At 43.5% G+C, this 17,800-nt stretch overlaps 2 protein-coding genes across 5 annotated transcripts in view; both read right to left on the bottom strand.

The window, feature by feature from the left end:
- Positions 1 to 3,585, bottom strand: part of tns1a (tensin 1a) — a 58,241-nt gene extending 54,656 nt beyond the window's left edge. For 2 of the 4 annotated variants that reach the window (XM_055059070.1, XM_055059069.1), the window contains exon 1: positions 2,816 to 3,585. In XM_055059070.1, coding sequence (XP_054915045.1) covers positions 2,816 to 2,911 — 96 coding nt within the window. In that variant the 5' untranslated portion in view covers positions 2,912 to 3,585. The remainder of the gene's footprint in view (positions 1 to 2,815) is intronic. The other 2 variants (XM_055059067.1, XM_055059071.1) reach the window with 2 other exon arrangements.
- An 11,125-nt stretch (positions 3,586 to 14,710) lies between these two features.
- LOC129378806 (cyclin-Y-like protein 1) lies at positions 14,711 to 17,674 on the bottom strand. Its single transcript, XM_055059353.1, has 10 exons — positions 16,847 to 17,674; positions 16,687 to 16,761; positions 16,580 to 16,614; positions 16,279 to 16,379; positions 16,124 to 16,159; positions 15,886 to 15,937; positions 15,694 to 15,813; positions 15,430 to 15,596; positions 15,186 to 15,348; positions 14,711 to 15,110 (listed from the first exon to the last, which is right to left on the bottom strand). The coding sequence occupies exons 1-10, from the start codon at positions 17,004 to 17,006 to the stop codon at positions 14,994 to 14,996; spliced, it is 1,026 nt and encodes a 341-aa protein (XP_054915328.1). The 5' UTR covers positions 17,007 to 17,674; the 3' UTR covers positions 14,711 to 14,993.
- Positions 17,675 to 17,800: the final 126 nt, after the last annotated feature.

The following is a 17,800-nucleotide window of genomic DNA, read 5'->3' on the forward strand; positions in this document are numbered from 1 at the left end:
GAAGCTTTGTTCAGATGGATTGTTGGTGCATGTGTTTGATGCATTAGAGCCACGTTTTTTTTTCTGCTCTAAACTGGGTTGCTAGCAGCCCCTAGTGGCCTCCAAATAGTCAACAGCAGATTGACTGCATGTTTACTTAAATAGTTAGTTCTCATATAATCACTATGAAGCATACTTCAACAGCAAACCTCACTGATTCCAAAGCTGCTGAGTAAGCTTTGCTTTGCGAATGCACTTGTACCAGTGAAACTCTCGATTCTGACCCAGAAAACGTCATTAACAATCTTTGCTACCTGGTCAAAGCATGTGAAAACTCAAACTTGCATACATAGACATGGACAGATTCATTAATAACCAAAAATGTGCTAGGAAAGAAATCTATTTGAGAAGAGGAATCTCCTGCTGTTGCTGAAGAATCCATCACATTTTAAACATTCATGCTAAAATAATAAAGAATCCATCAAGCTCTGTGGGCCTGGAAAATCCCTTTCTGCTGTTTGGGGGGAATCCATGGGGAAAGGATGCATTTATTAAACTAATACAGATGCAGGTAAAACTTGAGTAAATGAGGGAAGGGAAAAACAAGCTCAACAGAATGATGTTGAAGGGGAGATTGCTTCCTTCATAAAGCTGCAGGAGTGTCGCCTTAGTAACACATATGGAGGAAAGCTTCACCCAACATCACACACACGCACACACACACCCACCCCTGTCTGCCTCTTAGAAAACCACCGCACATCCACATCCACAGCCGAACACGCATCACGTCTCCTGTAGTAACCCGGCCCCGTCATGTGGGGACTGCTTGAGCCGCGTTGCCATGGAAACTGAACACCTCACAGCAGTCCTCAGAGGAAAGATGTGGAGCCGCCATACCTCTCCACTTTCACCTCCCAGTCGACTTTTCAGCTCAACAGGGCAACAGCAGACGCTACGGAAATCTATTTGTCATGCAGCGACTTCCTTGAGTATTGAACTGGAAGTCAAATGTCACGGAAGGGACTAGATGGAAGTGAAATAACCCCCCCAAAAAAGAGATGACTAAGACTGAGGAAAAAGAATTCCAAAAATGTGATAATGAACCACAAAGAGATCAAGAATTAATAAATGAACCCCCAATGAGACATAAATTTCAAGTACAAAGGCAGTGGCTGACAAAAAATGACCAAAAGTACATCCAAATTAAATACTAAATTACAATCAGGAGACAAATGAAGGAAATATGGAAAATGTCGATTCAAAAGCAAACAAGACTTATGCAAAACCAAAACAAGCTGAAAGAAGCTAAACTAGACCTGTTGTGTCCTGATCCATCTACATTTAGGGTGAAGAAAACTGTCCAGAGAAAGCAGTCTCTCGCCGAGACCCAAACTTATCAATAAAATGTTTTATTTACATCATTTTTTCTCAGTAAAACAAATTCTTACTGACAAACTATATATCAAATATCTAAACATCTGTCAGAAGATCACACTGCCCTTACTGAACAATATAAAGGTTCAGACATGCAAATGGATCATGCAAGCTGCATGAATATTCTCTCAAAAGACTAAAGGTTGGAGAGTTAAGGTTATGCTTTTGAGAACAAGCAATGGTATTTTCAGGAAAGCAATCAACATTTTTGCTGAATTATGCGTCATTACTGCGAGGCAAGTAAAAACATGGAAATTATGGAAATTGAACTGAGGGGAAAAAAAGGGCCTGTGAGTGGATTTCCATAGACAAACGCGACGAGAGAATGTGTCAAAAGGAGGGGCAGAGTGGTGGAAATGAGTGCGGGCAAAGAGATAAGGAGCTGCGGCAATTGGGCGAGGGTGGTGGTGGTGCCGCGGAGGGGAGTGGGTTTTCTCTTGGTGTTGGTGCTGGAAGAGACGTGTGCCTGCAGCATTGCGAGCTACAGCGTCACCAGCAGACTATGTAATGACACTACGAGAGGATCACAGCAAGTTTAAACCCTCATGTTCACAATCCTAGGAAAGTTTCCAAAATTGACGATTTGCTTGTGGTTAAATTCTGTTAAGGGCGTTTTGCGATACAATGATTTTCTTCATGTTTCCTGAGTAACAGACGCTCCATAACACCTGGCACACTCTTCTTGATGTCACTGGAAAAGTTACCAGAACAATAGTTGCAACACGGCTCATTATGAGACGAATCAAATTTATAAAAAATATAGACTGCAGGTAAGCTACCTTTAAAACATGTTGGCTTGTTGGTTACTGTTCAATGAACTCTGCTTGGCCTTACAAATATGACACATGACTGACGAAGTATGTTGAAAGGATGACAGACTTGCAATCTCCGACTAAGAACAGGTTGAACAGGATAAAAATTAGGGAATACCGCAAGTCTTTTCTATGGAAGGCTCCCATGATGGTGCATCTCAGTTCTGCAGGTTTCAAATCAAGGTGACCCTCCTGGGCAGCAGGATTTGCCAGAAGTTTCAATGGCAAATCTTTAAATCTCATCACTAAAGTTCTCCATTCACCTAAAGTTAGCCTTCTAAAGACCTATTGAACATATCACACTGACCTTGACTCACCACTTGGAGCACTTTGACAATGGTCTTCTAGAGACAATGGTCCATTGCCAAGCTTATTTTTTGCAGCTACGTCATTTATGTGGTTTAGGCAAGGCCAGTTGAATGCAAGTCACGGTTGGGTAATTTGATTGAGAACAGAACCAATCCTGAAGTAGACTCCATGCAGATTGATCAGTTCAATTAGATGCTAAAGCAGCAGAGAGGCAGTTGAAGAACAGTCCTTTGAGTCAGTCATTCACTACTACCCTTCGTGCACATTCATCGAGGTCTTACCTTGTTTCGCTTGGCTCCTCTCAGAGGAAAGAAACAGGCAAAAAGGAACTTGCCCCAGCTAATGACAGCAGCCAGGCACCAGTTGAGGCGAGCCATGCCTGTGTCTGTCCCGTCTTGTCTGCCAGCCTTCTTATCTCCCACTCTCGGCACTGAGAAAGGATCCTGCAACCGTCCTCAAGACTATGGAAAGACAGGAGATCTTCTTGTCCTAGTCCCTGGAGCAAATATGAAGTGTCTGAGTCAGACAATGATTGAGGATTTATGTTCCTTTCAGGAGGTTTTGGAAATTTTGGATGTCTGTCTGTGTGTCTGCAATTCCAATTTGTAAGGAAACAATGGGGGCTACCAGCAATCCCTGAAAAGGACTAGACCTTTGAACAATCTTGGAGGACCTGGAGCATTTTTTGAGCTAAAAAATGTCTCCCTGTCTGTACACCCATTCGTCTTCTCAGCCTGGTCTGGATGAGTCAGTCCTCAAAGTGTGATCAGTACCGTCGGCTGCATAATGCGAAGAGCCCGATGCTGATCGACAACACCGCTACACCTACGCTGGCATACCCTCACTCACTTTTCCCCCCTCACACACACATACATACGCTCGCCTGCATGTAACGCTGTCCTGGCAAATGTGTTCGCAGGCAGAACAGCCCCCACCCCCCCACGCCCCTTTCTCCTCTCTCATCACACGGCTACCCCTTCAGGCTCAGGATCGCCGGTGCTTCGCATTCACACACTCAGCTTACACACACTTGTCCATCTCTTTCGCTCCGTGCTGTTCAGCGACACACACGCTCTCACACACATACATGCAGTGATGCTGCAGCATTTACTCAGTCAGAGCGGGAGGAGGGGAGCAAAAGAGTCAGGAGGGGTGGGGGAATGATGGGAGCAAGGAAAAAAGGATGGATTGCGAGAGGGGGGGGTTGCCCGCATTTACAGGGATATTTTGGAATTAAAAATTATGACATAAACAAAAGTATGCATCAAGTAGCAACAGTCGGGATGGGAAAATGGTTCACAGGAGAAAATATGAATGAATGCGAGAGGACGGGAAAGGAAGGGAATGACAAAATGGGAAGCAGCAGGTCGCTGGAAGGGAAGCAGGAGAGGGGAGTGTGTTTTAGAAAACTGAGCACACACGCTGACGAATGGATGAAAGCTGAAGCTGATGCGATGCAGGCGCAGATTGGTGATTGTAGTTTGAGAAGAACTGGGTCGCAGAAAGGAGGAGAGGGAGAAAGGACGGAGGAGAGGGGCATGGTGTTGAATCATTGTGTCTTGGGTGATTATTTCCTACTATCTCTCCCGCTCTCTCTCCTTCTGCAGGTGGTGCACAGCCTCATTCACTCTGCTGCAGTCTCTCTACGCTTCAGTGGGAGCACATTCTCACTGCAGAACGCTTTCCTCTGCTACACCCCCTCCCCCTCCATCCAATCTCCAAACCCCTTTCCATGCAGCACACCACTGCCACACTAATGCAATCACAACACATCAAAGCAATGAGCAAAGGAGATAAACTGTGCAGAGGAGGCTTTTCTGTCAACCAAAGCTTGCGTAGCCTACAGGGTCGATGGGGGAACACAAATGGTTCCGTCTTTGATCCTAGAAAAATAAGTTCAAATCCTTTTGATTTTACTCTAATATCCTGAAATGCAGACGCCACCTAATGAATGTGTGGAGATTTAATCAGAGAAGCAGCTAAGAGGCCAATGATAACTTTGCAGAAGCTGCATCTACCTACAGCTCAGATAGATGAAGCATTCAACAGAACCATTACTAGCTGTGGCCTCTGCAAATCTGCCTTTATGGAACAATGCCAAGAAACCATAACTGAAAGAAACATATGGCAAGATATTGACTGAAGTCAGTAGGAGAGTGATTATTATCAGTGATGTGAGTTCTGTACCAACATGGGCTTAAAGGCCGCTGAGTGAGGAAGAAGCCATTATTTCAGAACCAACATAAAAAGACAATTATAGCTTGAAAACATAATAGAAAAATACCTTCACTGTTGGGAGAATTTGTCTTTGGTCATAATGACCATCACTACACTTGGGCAATAAGCCTTATTGCTGTTCCAATTGGGGAGCATCACATTTTCTCCAGGAGGAAGTGGTGCACTTCACAAAACAGATGCAAGCAAAGCGCACTTCAAACCTGACACAGTAGGAATGAGCCAAATTTCTTCTTCGCTATTATTCTTATCAAAAAATATCCAGAACACTTGGCCCGAATAAAATAGTTTGAAAGGCAATTCACAAGCTACTAAGAAAATGTATGGAAACTTTTAATATTAAAGAAAGATTCAAAATGCATTCTGTCTTATTTTTCCAGAATTTAGCAAACAAATCATTTTGATGTTGAAATAGGCAGTTATAAGCATTTTATAGGGGGTCTCAAGCATTGGGCTGTTATTCAGGCTGGGGGGTGTAGCATGGTTGAATGAATCTCATGGACAAAAACATAGAAGGGCCAGTTCATCGGGTCCAGATTCAGGTGATTCACACTAGGTCTCAAAAATGAGAAACACTCCTTTGGGAACAGTATTGCAGGCTTGCTAAACAAGGAAGACAAGTGTTTCAAAAGAAAAGTTAAGGAGGCCACAAACCAGGAAGAGAGGAGGTGGCCTCAGACTGGATTTTTCTCCTCAGGGAGGTTTCATAACAATTCACACCTTCGACATGTGACTGTACCACCTCACACGATGTCCTCAATAGAAAGGACCTCATAAGTAGCAATCACCCAAACGCCTGATGGAAACCTTAACCTTAACCCTTAACAGTCCTATAAGTGCAATTATCCAATCCCAGAAACCCCATCCTCTGGTTAAAACTTATTCTACTTTGCCTTTTGATTACTATGTCCTTGATGACAGAGAATCTATTTACCTTGCTTTGCAAAAGATGCAACAAAGTGATATTTAACTACAGCTATGAGACCCTATGCCATGCAGTGAAATTAAAAGATATTTCTAAGGTTGGTCTGCACAGGTGTTATGCAAACTAGACCTCATTTCTGTTTTCACCAGTACCGTTTCTCTCTCTACAGGAGGAATGAACGAGGAACATGTTCTGCCCAGTGTGAGACTGGGCATGTGTCCCATTTCTGGGAATGTGCTGACCTTACCTATTAGGCATAAGCAACTTGCATAATCACTGCTGACTTCTATTGACTGGCTTGTCACGCTGTCTATGCCTTTGACTGGAAAGCCTGTGAAAAAGTGCTAGTTCCCAGTAATACTTCCACCTAAGTGACTTTTTATTGTCATCTTTGGAAACATGGGAATTTTCCCTCACATGCAGAAAAGAAGGATGACGTGCAGACAGTTGTGCAATTGAACTCTGCCTTTATTTGTTTTTTTCAAAATTTGTTATGACATTAATTGGAGTTTCAAGTCACAGATTAAAACCTCCTAATATTATTATTCAACGTGATCATCAATGTCTTCTGTGTAATGATGATTTAATTTTCCATTACATGCAAACCTTACAAGGGTACATCTTGTATGGCGTAATGAATGCTGCAACACATACAGTGCGCCTATGGGAAAAATAAGTAATAACTAAGCATAAACTTCACATATTGGTATACACGTGGTAGTTTTTCAAATGTTCCAGTTGACAAAAAGATAATCACCTCATATCTCACCTCAAGCATTTCTGAAATAAACTACCACTGCAAAAACTTTTCAGAAAGCGATCCCAATAATTAGGCTAAGCGATGTTGCTGTTAGCATTAGCTAACAGATAAAACTATTCCAAAAATCTGTGAGATAATGTAATGTAAAGAATAGCACTAAAACGTGACCCACGTTGACAGTTAAACTGATAGAAATGGTTTCATTTTTAGACTGTATTCGGAAAACAGTCAGGCAACTTTGAATGGTGGCTGCAAGACAAACAGGAGACAGAAGGAGGTGGAGGGTTTAGTTTTGTGCACCGGCAGCCTATTCACATTCAGTGCACAAAGTGTGCACTGTACAGGGCAGATAGCAAATTAGGCCCCACTGCACACCTCATCATTCACCAACATGCACACTAATATGCTTTCCATTTCTCTCCTTTTTTCAGGTTTCTCTCCAACACAGAGCAAGTTCCCAAATATGCAGTTTTTCTACTTTTCTTCATCATGCAGAATCACTATAATTAGGTTTTAAAAGTGAATCTTTAAATCGTTGATGTATAAAAGGACCAAACTAAAATTCAACATCTTATTTTGACATTGTACGACGATGAAAGTCAGTCCAGACTCCCAGGTCATATGTAAAAATATTTAATAATATAAATAACACTGTGCTTTTTCTGAAATGTCTTGCTTCATTAGATCTAATCCAGCAAAAAGCACCGCAGAGACAGAGGTGACCCCTTTTTGGCCTGTAATCAATGACTCAGTCTATTAAGTGAAGGTGCCCTAATCAGTCAATCTCAGTAGCAGATGAGCATTGTAGTAGCAGGTACTTTACGTTTGTCTAAATCGCCATAACATCCTACATGTAAGTATGATTTTTCATAATTAAAAAGAAGGCCAGGATTAGGGTCTTCAGTTCTCATACAATCTGATTTTGTGGTCTGCTCTTGGAAAATCCTCCAGGTGACAGGTCCATTTTTAGCGGGAGCAAATCATGCTCAGGGACAGGGAGGCACCTGAGTGCACTTAGAGTGGAGGTTTATGGGCGGTGACACTTCTGGGGCTGGCTGCCAAAGGAAACTCAGTTATCTAGAAACATCTACTCCCCTCCCGCACCAACCCCCATCACCAACACACATACACACACGTGACCCTTACCAGCCTTTCCAGCATCACCCAGCGATATGAAACCACAGGAAGTCTTAACATTAGCAGGTAAGCTGCTGATCTCAGTGCTGGATCGGTGATGGATTGGAATTTACCTCACGACCCTGTGGATGGAGCAAACGCACAATGCATTTTTCTGCTATAGAAAGTTGCGCTTGATTTGTCACCGATCCACGTTTTTTACTAAACTAACAAAACTAGTCACAGAGATATTGATGAGGTATTGATACCAAGGTCCGTAGATTCACTGATCAAATGCTTGAGACTGGATCTGTAGACTCGGTCTGTAGATCCAGTCTCAAGCATTTGATCCTTGAGATACATCTTAATTTTTGTATTGAGACATGGTGGAGGATATAGAGGCCATCGCTAAGTCATGGCTCGGCCATTAAAACTTGGGACTTTCTTTCAACTGGCAACTTGCCAGACCTGGGCATCTTTGGTACTTGCTTTGAATATCTCCAGAAATTACATCGACAATCACATTTTATAATTGTCATGTTCTCTACGGTTGATGTTGGACCCAACTGCCTTGAGACGAACCGGAGGTGGTTATGAAGATTTAAAAAAACAGTTAAAGAGGAAAAAGTAACTTACAGAAAACACAAGAAGCCAGAGTTGAACAAAACATAATCAACAATGACAACCCAGAAAGAAGGCACAGGGACAATGCAATCTGAAAAAAACCTGGGAGAAACCAGCGAGGAGTGACTGAGAATGAGGTGCTTGAGTACTGTGAGGCTGAACGAACCTTGGCTGATTAGCTAATGGGTTGCAGGTGTGTGGAGAAAGCAGAAGGTAGGCTGAGCAGAGAGGAAGTGACATAGGAGCAAGGGATCCGAAAATAGGGATCCGAAAACAAATCTAACAAAATAACTGGACATGAGATGCAAAATAAAAACAAGAGTTACTAAGAAAAGGACTACAAAGAAGAAAAAAACATAACTAAAATAAATCAGAAGGGCCTGAAATAAAAGTAGAAACGAGGTTGAACTAATTTCTAACAATCTCCTCAAATATGTAATCCTTTTACACCCTAAATAATTTCCAAAAAACAGATTTTTCTTTTCAACTTACGACAGTTTGTAAGTTTATATGCTACATGGTCAAAGCCTTATTAGCGTAGATATTGTTGTTGTTTCTTCTTCTTTGTAGTCCTTTTTCTCGTCTCAGGGCGACCCATGTTAGCTTAGCGGTGTTTCCTATTCAACATCCCAGATAAGCAGCAATCGGGTATCAGCCAGACGACAGTAGCGCAATGCAACTCAACAGATCCGTTATCGTCGCCATCAGATGCAGGCCAAAGCCAAATTAGAATTGACCAGAGTCTCAGCTCTCTGTCTTTCAGTGATCCATGTTCCGCCGTTTTCAGCTGAGCAAGTTGGGGAAGGTTAGTGTATCTGTTCAGACTACAGGAGTTGTCGGGGTAGTGGCAACTTATCACGATTGTTATGAGACTGAAACAAAAGATAACTCTGGATTCTGAAAATGCTGCGTTCTTACAGTCCTTCTGTTCGTCACATGGCTTTAGCCTTCTGCAGCAAAGCAGGACATTGAATCGAAACCATTTCCATGTGGAGCAAGCTTGGAAAAAGCCTGAGGGAAGATTTGCTACAACCCACCAACAGAAATACACACACACACACCTCCATGTCAAAGGATTCAGCTCATAGCACACATCCTGCTGCTGACTTGGCTGTTTTCCAGCATGCTTTTAGCCCCGCTAATGTAGCTACCTATGTAGGTTAAAGACCCCCTTGTGGTCAACAAAAACACTAGTGCCAGGGGAGACATCTCAAGGTGAACACGGTGCTCCGATCATACACTTCCCTTTCAGAGGTACTGTCAACACTGAGCAGGACAGGAAAGACAATGTCAGAAAGACACATTTCAGCTGCTGTTGATTTATTCGGAGCGGAAAAGGACAAAGAACATCCAAAGTCATTTCCAGCCTTAGAGTAATAAATATGAATTCTCACTTCAATTTGAGTAAGAATTTCTGATGTATGTAGGAATGCACCTTGAAAGACGGGCTCTACATTGAAATCCCATTGGCTCTGTCTGCTGTGCTTAGGAATTTTCAGACTCCTTAATTCCCTAGATGAGCAAAGAAATCAATAGGAAGACCACAGGCTTTTACTCTGTGTAATTATACACATTTATCACCGATCACAGCCTTGTATTTGAATACTGGCTGCAGAGACTCTGTTATACTGTGAGACAAAGTGACAGATCAGCGCAATGCAGTTCATCTGTAAAGAAAGACTCAGCAGAGTGATATCGGTATAAGGGGCAATTTGCAGTGCTGGAGATAAAGATTAGAGGAAATGCCCATAAAGCCAGAGAAGCAGAGAACATTGGCCAGCACTGATTTTCTTCTGGCTAATCAAAAAGCTGGTATTTAAGATTCTGTGAGAACCGGTAGAGAGCTCTTTAAAGTGTTTACTAAAGAACTGAAGATAAAAATAAAGAACTTATTTGGTGTTTGGTTGATTGCTTCTTAGGGAAAAAAAAGGTTTGATCTCCATTTTCAGTGTGCATGTTCTTTCGCTCAAGACACTTCCTCACAATCTCTCAGTGAAAATGATTTTAGATTTCCCTAGAAGCACAACTAGTTCACCAGATAGATACCATCTTAATATGAACATTTTTTTCCATATATAGAGTCGGTGATGCACATATTAATTTCTCTTTCTAAAGGAGTTTGAGAACCAGACAAGAGAAGAGCTGTCTCCCACTTTTAATACTTGAAGACCACATGGTGGTTTGATGGAACTAAAATGAAAGAATAGCGAAATTGTTAAGGTGGAAGAGAAAGGAGGAAGTCATATTGTTGTTTGCGGCCACACTTTAGTAGTATGAACAACAATGTCATTTCAGGGGATAAAAATCTGAATTGAGCATTGAATTTGACAAATAAATAAATAAATTATTAAACAATTTAAATAGAAAAGATTTTGTATTTAAGTTTTTGACCCAAGCCTGAAAATTTAAAAAGCGATACTGCCAAATATTAAAGGGCATGAATGAAGACTTTGTCATTTAAAGAAAGTAGCAGGGACTTTGATCACAGTGAAAGTGATCAAAAGAAAGAGGGAAGAGATTGTCCTTCATAGTCTGAGTCTAGGAGAGTCAGTGAGCGATGCATCTTCCCTGAGGGAATTCTAGTAAATGAAGCGTACTAACCGCTTGGTTTATCCAATGGGACAGAACCTGAGGCTGCACTGTCAGACTGTCACAACACACTGGTGTACACAAGCAGGCAGAGACAAGCTGCACACAGAGCTGGGAGGAACACATTCACGCTCTTTTCCATCCAGTTTGTGCATCAACAACATATATTTATAACATTCGTTTTGCTTATGGGATAAATGCAAAGGAAATTTCCAGATGTGTGAAAACCGACCGTCAGTCAGCGGACCAAACGTGAGCGTGACACTTTCCGGTAACGAATTCGTCTTTTCCTGGTGCCTGTGCACTGTTGCCATGGGAGACGTTTATGTAAGCCATGTCTAATCCTGTTAGCTGTTACTTAGGCTGCAGAGATGCACAAGTGTACACACAGGCCACAGCGAAAACTCTTCACCATCGTCAATATCAGGAAACGACAACCTGCACATTTAGCCTCTTTCATGACAGGCATTCGTAAATGAAAGTATCTGGCTGTTTCCTCTGAGAATGGCATGGATGCAGGTCCGATTGTTACAGTAAACAAGCAGAGTGTTTAAAAGAGTCACACAAAAGAGGATTATACAGAATGAAAGGGGAGCAAGTGGGAGTGGAACAAAACGACTAGAGGCGGACGTGAACGACGAGACTTCTCGACGGAGCGTTGAGGTCTCATAAAGATCCACGCACCCCTGATCAATTGCTCCTTTACGGAAGCAGCTCATGAGCTTATTACATGGCAGAGACCCTATGGCTCTATGTACCTAGATTTGGTGAAGGCAAATTGCCAAAATTCAAACTCAGCATCAGAATGAGATGCTGAGTTTGTCCTCCAAATCTAACTTTGGAGGCCATTGTAAGCTGTGGCACGCTGGTAGAATCGCACCAAACAATAAAATCTGAAGTTTCTCCCTTTACACACTTAAAAAAAAATGAATCCAGGAGAACTATGCAGAAATGAGCACTAGAAAACAGCTCAGCAGGTCATCAAAACTGTAATGCACCTGCTTATCCCAGCACACAGGGGATCATTAAACCCAGCTCTGGAGGGAATATGGGCCTCTTTATGAATTCTGCCCACTTTGACTTGACCCTCATAGAGATTCAGCAAAGTGAAAACCAAACTGTGACACTGCATGCTCTAGAGCACAGGTGTCAAACTCCAGTCCTTAAGGGTTGCTGTCCTGCAGTTTTTACAGGTACAAAACCCTGGAATGAAATGGCTTAAATACCTCCTCCTTGTGTAGATTAAAATCCTTGCTAATGAACTAATTATTTTATTCAGGTGTGATGCAGCAGAGCCACATCTAAATGTTGCAGGACACCAACTGGAGTTTGCTCTAGAGGGTCATGCACCGGGGGGATTCTGTCTTTACGGCAATATATAAAGCAAAACAGCCCAGCCAACATTTCTTATTTGCTGTGCGCATGAAAGCATGTCTATAGATTAGTGGGTTTTGTGATGACCAAGCAGTTGTAAAACGAACTGTTTACTCTCAGCAGCCAGCACAGCACTGCAGTGCAGTCACGTGTGACATCGCAAGAGTTCAGACTCCTGCCACATCTCAGCGACTCTATGATTCCTTGTCGTAAAAACAAGAGAAATCACACGGTGTCCTCACCTTCCCTTTCGCTCCAGTGCAGACCCGGGCCGTTTAGCCTTTCTGTGGATCTGGCCGGCTAATGACTGTTGTGGTGGTTGTCCTTTTTGTCCAGCGCCAAAAGCTGGATTTAAACTGTACGTTGCGCTCATTGGAGGAAGAAGTGAACCATCAGAAGCCGTCTCAGCAGTGGACAGAGGAGAACCGGAAGCATCGCCATTACTCAGAGGAAGTTTGGATCAGAAAGCAAAAGAAAAAACATATTTCATATTTTTCTCAGAGAAACGTTAAATTTAGACTAGATATAGATTTGGGCATACTGCAACTTTAAGAGGTAAAAAAACTTTGCTTACTGACTCGCACAAGTTCACAATTTTCATTATCAGCACACAAAATGAAGGAGCTTCGCTGTCATGTTAGCCTTGTTAGCTTACCGCTTTGCTGTGACTCCCTAGAGAAAAGGAACCGGCCCTCGACCAGAGGAAGTCTTCCAGAAAAATGGTGCTGGTTGCTGAAGACATGAACGTAAAGCTCCAGTGGACTTTCCTCAACTTCCGCCCAGCTGAACTTGAACGAGAAAAATTACTGCGAGGAAGACAAAAATGGCGGACACGCAAAACTCGTTAGCCGGGAGTCATGTTCCACTGCGGTAACGTCACAGCCTAGGGAGTAGAGGAAAATTATCAGACTGAAAAACATAACCCTAAAAAAAGAGTTATTTATTGCGACAAAATAAAAGTAATGGAATTTAATGGATGTGGTGTTACCGCAAAATCATGTACAGTAGGTGGCGCCGGTAAGCCCCTGAAAGTTGCTAGCGAGCCGCCATATTGAAAAAGAAGAAGAAGAACATAAAGACATCGACGCAGCACCTGGAGGAAAGAACTCGCCCCTAGTGGAGAGGGAGGGAAAATATTTTTCATAAATTCCACTCCTAGCACACAAAAATGTATTTAAGGGCTAAAAAAAAGAAGAAAAAAAGAACATTATCTGTCCCCTTTAAAGAAGCAAACATAACATCGTTTGCAAAAAAGTAACTTTCCAAGCAACGTCAACACTAACTTTCTGCGTCTGAAGATTATTTTATGAATTGTCTATAAAGTCTCTTCCCTCAAGATTCCAGAAGGAGAAGCAATATTCACATTGCAGTTTTTCCCATATCTCTGCCTTTGCCAATTTATAGAAGCGACGCAATAGAGTCAGTTTAGCCTCACTCAAACTGTAAAAGGCCTGAAAACCAGCGCCAGCGGTACATCACACTCGCTCTGTGCCAGATCAGCAGCAGCGAGTCTGACATTGTGAAGCCGAGCAGAGTGTGATGTCAGGAGTGACCCGAGTGTGTGGAGGGTAAACGGCGAGAGTCCCTCGGAGATGGAGGGGGGTCATTCTTGTTCTCCCCGGCCCTCTTTTTAGAGTTCAGACAAGTCCCACGATGAGAGGAGATTAATGAAGCCGCTGTGGCCCTGCGATCCCTACAGGACACACAGTCACAGCCATACAAGGACTATTCATTCTAGATGATCATAGCTTTCATCTACCTCACTCCAGCAATTTTACATCAGAGAAAGGGTTTTCTTCCCCCACTCCCTCCACGTCCTTTCAGTTCTATGACATTTGCCATTCACGTCAAGTCAGAAAGCGAGCCTCCTCGGCGACATCTTGAGTTTTGTCTTTTTGCAAAGCGAGTGCAGTGATGATATAAGCAAGCTGCACCACATCTCAGAGTCAGAAAGATGTCGCATTAACACATGGACTTATCTCCTGCCTGCAGTCAGGTCAGCTGGTTTTGCAGAGCAACACTGGCCCCCTGTGGCTGATCCGATGTACTACAACATCACCTGGCTTGTTGAAATGCACTTCAGGAACCATCTGGACCAGATTGACACACAAGCTTAAAAAAGATACATATACCTAAAAAATCCAAACTTTATACAGTGTAGAATTTATGCACTTATTAAAGTAAAAGTAATTTCACAGCATATGCACAATCCATTATCGTTGTTCTTCTTTCAGCGAATATTAAGAAAAAAAGAAAAACACCTGAACACACTTTTTTCCACCTAACTCGAAACAGCGAGTGAAATTTATTTGAATTAAATAAAGTCTGGTACATTTCACAGCTATAGGAGCCTACACAGTAAGCAGAACGTCTTGTTGTCCGTGTGCAGAACTACGCCACAGGGTAGTCCGTGACAGTTTCCGTCGCGTAAATACCGCCGGGGACATGATGGCAGCAGCTGGATATTGCTCCCCATTACATGATATATATATATATATATATATATATATATATATATATATATATATATATATATATATATATATATTTTTTTTTTTTAAAGGAGAGATACAAAGAAACTTGTGCGACTTTAGGAAGCGTTTATGCTGTTCTCCTTCAATATACGTCACCAAATCATCATGCTTTGAAAAGAAAATCACTGAAGATTTTTTTTGGTTTGTTTGTTTTTTAGTTAACACAACGACATGGTTAATAATGTTATAGTGTTGTATATTTAGCCTCTAAAATGAACAATTCATCCCTCGAGGATGTCTGCCTTCTCTAAAATCGTTTCTTAGTAGTCCCGTCCAGTTGGGAAGATCGGCGATCGACCGATTCAGGAAAGCACGGCCTGAGAGTTCTTGATCCCGATCATATTATCCGCACTCATTGACCTCCTCATGGCAGATTTGCTCAAGTCCTTGTACTTGTCTTCACACAGCCTGGATATGGCCTACAGAAAGCGCAAGCACAAAACGTTTAGTGCCCGAAAACAAGGCCAAAAGGCGCAACAAAAAACTTTTCGTACCTCCAGTTTCTGGGCTCGCTTGTTGCTGAGTGGCTCCAGAGGGAAGCTGAGGTTGTTGTCATCGGCCAGAGAGCGCAGGTCAAAGTAATACTTGGCGTAGACACTAGCCGGAACGTTGATGTTAAACTGCAGCAGCTCCAAGAAGTGGCGCTCCATCTCATTCCTGACCAACGCAAAAATCTCATCAGTTGCATCAAAGCTATTGTCCGTCTCAAGAGAAAGCCAGTTGAGGGGCAGCACTCACATGTCCTCCACTGTAATGTCCTTCAGGATCTGGCAATAATCGACGTTCCAGACGGCCTGGTCGTCCCAGACTTTGGACGCGAGCAAGATGGCGCCGAGCACGATGCGCTTCCAGTTGGAGGGGCAAATGTCTATCTCTGCATATGTCAAAAGCCTTTCGAGGTACACCTGAGAGGAGACGAATCATCCAAATGGGAATACCACCGTCCCAAACTGAGAAGCCTTCCATTTTACATACAGAAACACAAAAGACGTATGTGCTTACCAGAGTAACGATGGCGCACTCGGCAGTGAGCTGCGCCGAGCTGAAGAGCGTCCTGATGAAGCGGTAGATGAGTTTGTGTTCGGGATCCACCACAGAATAATCATCTGGAACCTTTTCTCTCTGTTAGGAGGGAGACTCGGTTTCATCAGACCCCACTGAACAAGTGACCCGACGTTTTGGTCGGAGACTCACCGACAGAGGGTGCTTCTTCTCATCAAATATATCCAGAGAGCGGTTGGAATCTCTGCAGAAACAAGAGATGTCTTTGAAAATGGGACAAACAAAGAAACGCCGTATTGAAACACCCTGTACATGTGGCAGTTACCCCCCTATCCCTAGCAAATCAGCACCAAGCTAAATAAATGGTGCTCCTAGATTGGCTGCTTTGCAAAAGAGAGGAATACACGAGAACATTCCAAACTTTTCCTACCTGTTTTTGATGTGATAGTATATGGCCAAAGCAACACTGGAAAAGACAGAATTCATACAAAAAAACAAAACATGAGGAAGGAAAAAAAAAGCTTCCGTCACATCTCTGCATTTCTTAGTGACCTTTTGACCCGAAATGGCCGGGAGGATGCTCACCATCTGATGGTGCTCTTAAGGTTTGGCTGGCTCACTGTGCTGTCGTCAATGAATATCGTTGAACAAGAACTGTACTTTTTCGTCAGGAGTCCCGGAGACATCTGGAACGTTCACAACAATCAGCATCGACAACTTTGAGACTTTGTCGCTATATTTAGTCATTTATCAGAAAAAGAAATACACAATAAAAAAAATAAAAAAAAATCGACGACGGACAAAAATCTGGATCGTCGGGTCAGGCGATCTGGTGATGAGAGTAAAATTCAGCCTCGGGTTCCGAAGGTCAAACTGATGAACTTACGTGGTTCATGTAGTTGCTTTTCCTTTTCTCCCGCACTGGAATGAGACAAAATGAGTCAGAGAGGCAAGTAAATGACAACTAAGCACAATACGGAGAGGCATACCGACCATCCGTCTGGGACTTATTGAGGAAGAGGGTGCTGGCTCTGGGGTGGTCCGATGGGTTCGCCTCCTGGGCCAGCTCTGTTTGCAAAGGAAACATTTCATTGAACCAAATGGCGTCACGTCGACATCAGAAGGCATTCTCCTGCCCACGAGCCAAACCGACCGTCTGGGAGCTCCCTGTCGCTGATGTGCTGCAGGTAGGTGCCCGTGTCCTCGCTCACGTCCTCTGTGGTGGTGATGGGACACTCGTCCAGGTCCACGCGTCTCCGGTGGAGTTTTGGACTCTCTCCCGGAGAGAAGCAGCAGGACACGGAGCCTCCCATTGCCGACCTACAGCTGTCCTGCTGCAGCCAGAGCTGGTTCCCATATAACTAAAGCTTGGGCCTCCTGTTGACAATGCTGCACTCCAGGGGTCAAAGTTCAATCTAGACCTTTTAGGAAGGAATGGGGGGAGTGGGGGCACTTAAAAACACATAACACCTTTAGATGGGTTTTATATCAGTTTCAACATTCAGATTAGTGAAAATGTTCCTCTCTAGCTGCAGAAGGGGCTGCATGGAACCACTGAGGTTTCTGCACAGACGGCTGACATATTCAGGGCGTCTGGACGCTTTTCCCAGTTTTTGCATGGATGAAGCCACTAGTTCTCCCAATAGCAACTATTTACAACCCAATCTGATTGAACAAAGCGGAGTCCCAGGCTCGTCTATCTGCCTCCATGGCTGTCCGGCTAAACGCTCGGTTCGACCCAGGCTCGGCTGCTTTTCCCCCGCCCCCCCTTCCGAGGAGTAATGGATCAATCCATGTCCGCTGCAGCCCGCAAGGACCGGCCTCGGTCCCGGGGCTGACGCACCCGCAGCAGAACACGGACTCAGCAGCTGGAAAAGCCTCCGAACGGAGCCGGGAGCGCGAGAAGCAAGCGCCGACTGACAACGCAGAGAACGTTCATCTCGTCGCATCGGCAGGAGAACGCGTCCTCTACGTCACAGGCGGTGGCAGCGCAGCGGCTGCGCGCAGAGGCAGCTTCCGAGTTTTGGATTTCAAAATAAAATGCCGTGTTGCCCGGACGTGTTCGACGCAGCTGGTTATCATACATTTGACGACAGCAGTGAGGACA

This window comes from Poeciliopsis prolifica, unplaced genomic scaffold (genome assembly GCF_027474105.1).
Source record: "Poeciliopsis prolifica strain line A6 unplaced genomic scaffold, Auburn_PproV2 SCAFFOLD053, whole genome shotgun sequence".
In the NCBI taxonomy this organism is placed as follows: domain Eukaryota; kingdom Metazoa; phylum Chordata; class Actinopteri; order Cyprinodontiformes; family Poeciliidae; genus Poeciliopsis; species Poeciliopsis prolifica.

Excerpts from the sequence above, each read along its gene's own strand:
- LOC129378806 (XM_055059353.1), bottom strand. The coding sequence starts at position 17,006 with ATGGGAGGCTCCGTGTCCTGCTGCTTCTCTCCGGGAGAGAGTCCAAAA. Across the intron at positions 16,615-16,686 it reads CAATAAGTCCCAGACGGATG|TGCGGGAGAAAAGGAAAAGC; the intron begins GTCGGTATGCCT and ends GTCTCATTCCAG. Across the intron at positions 15,111-15,185 it reads AGCGAGCCCAGAAACTGGAG|GCCATATCCAGGCTGTGTGA; the intron begins GTACGAAAAGTT and ends CGCTTTCTGTAG.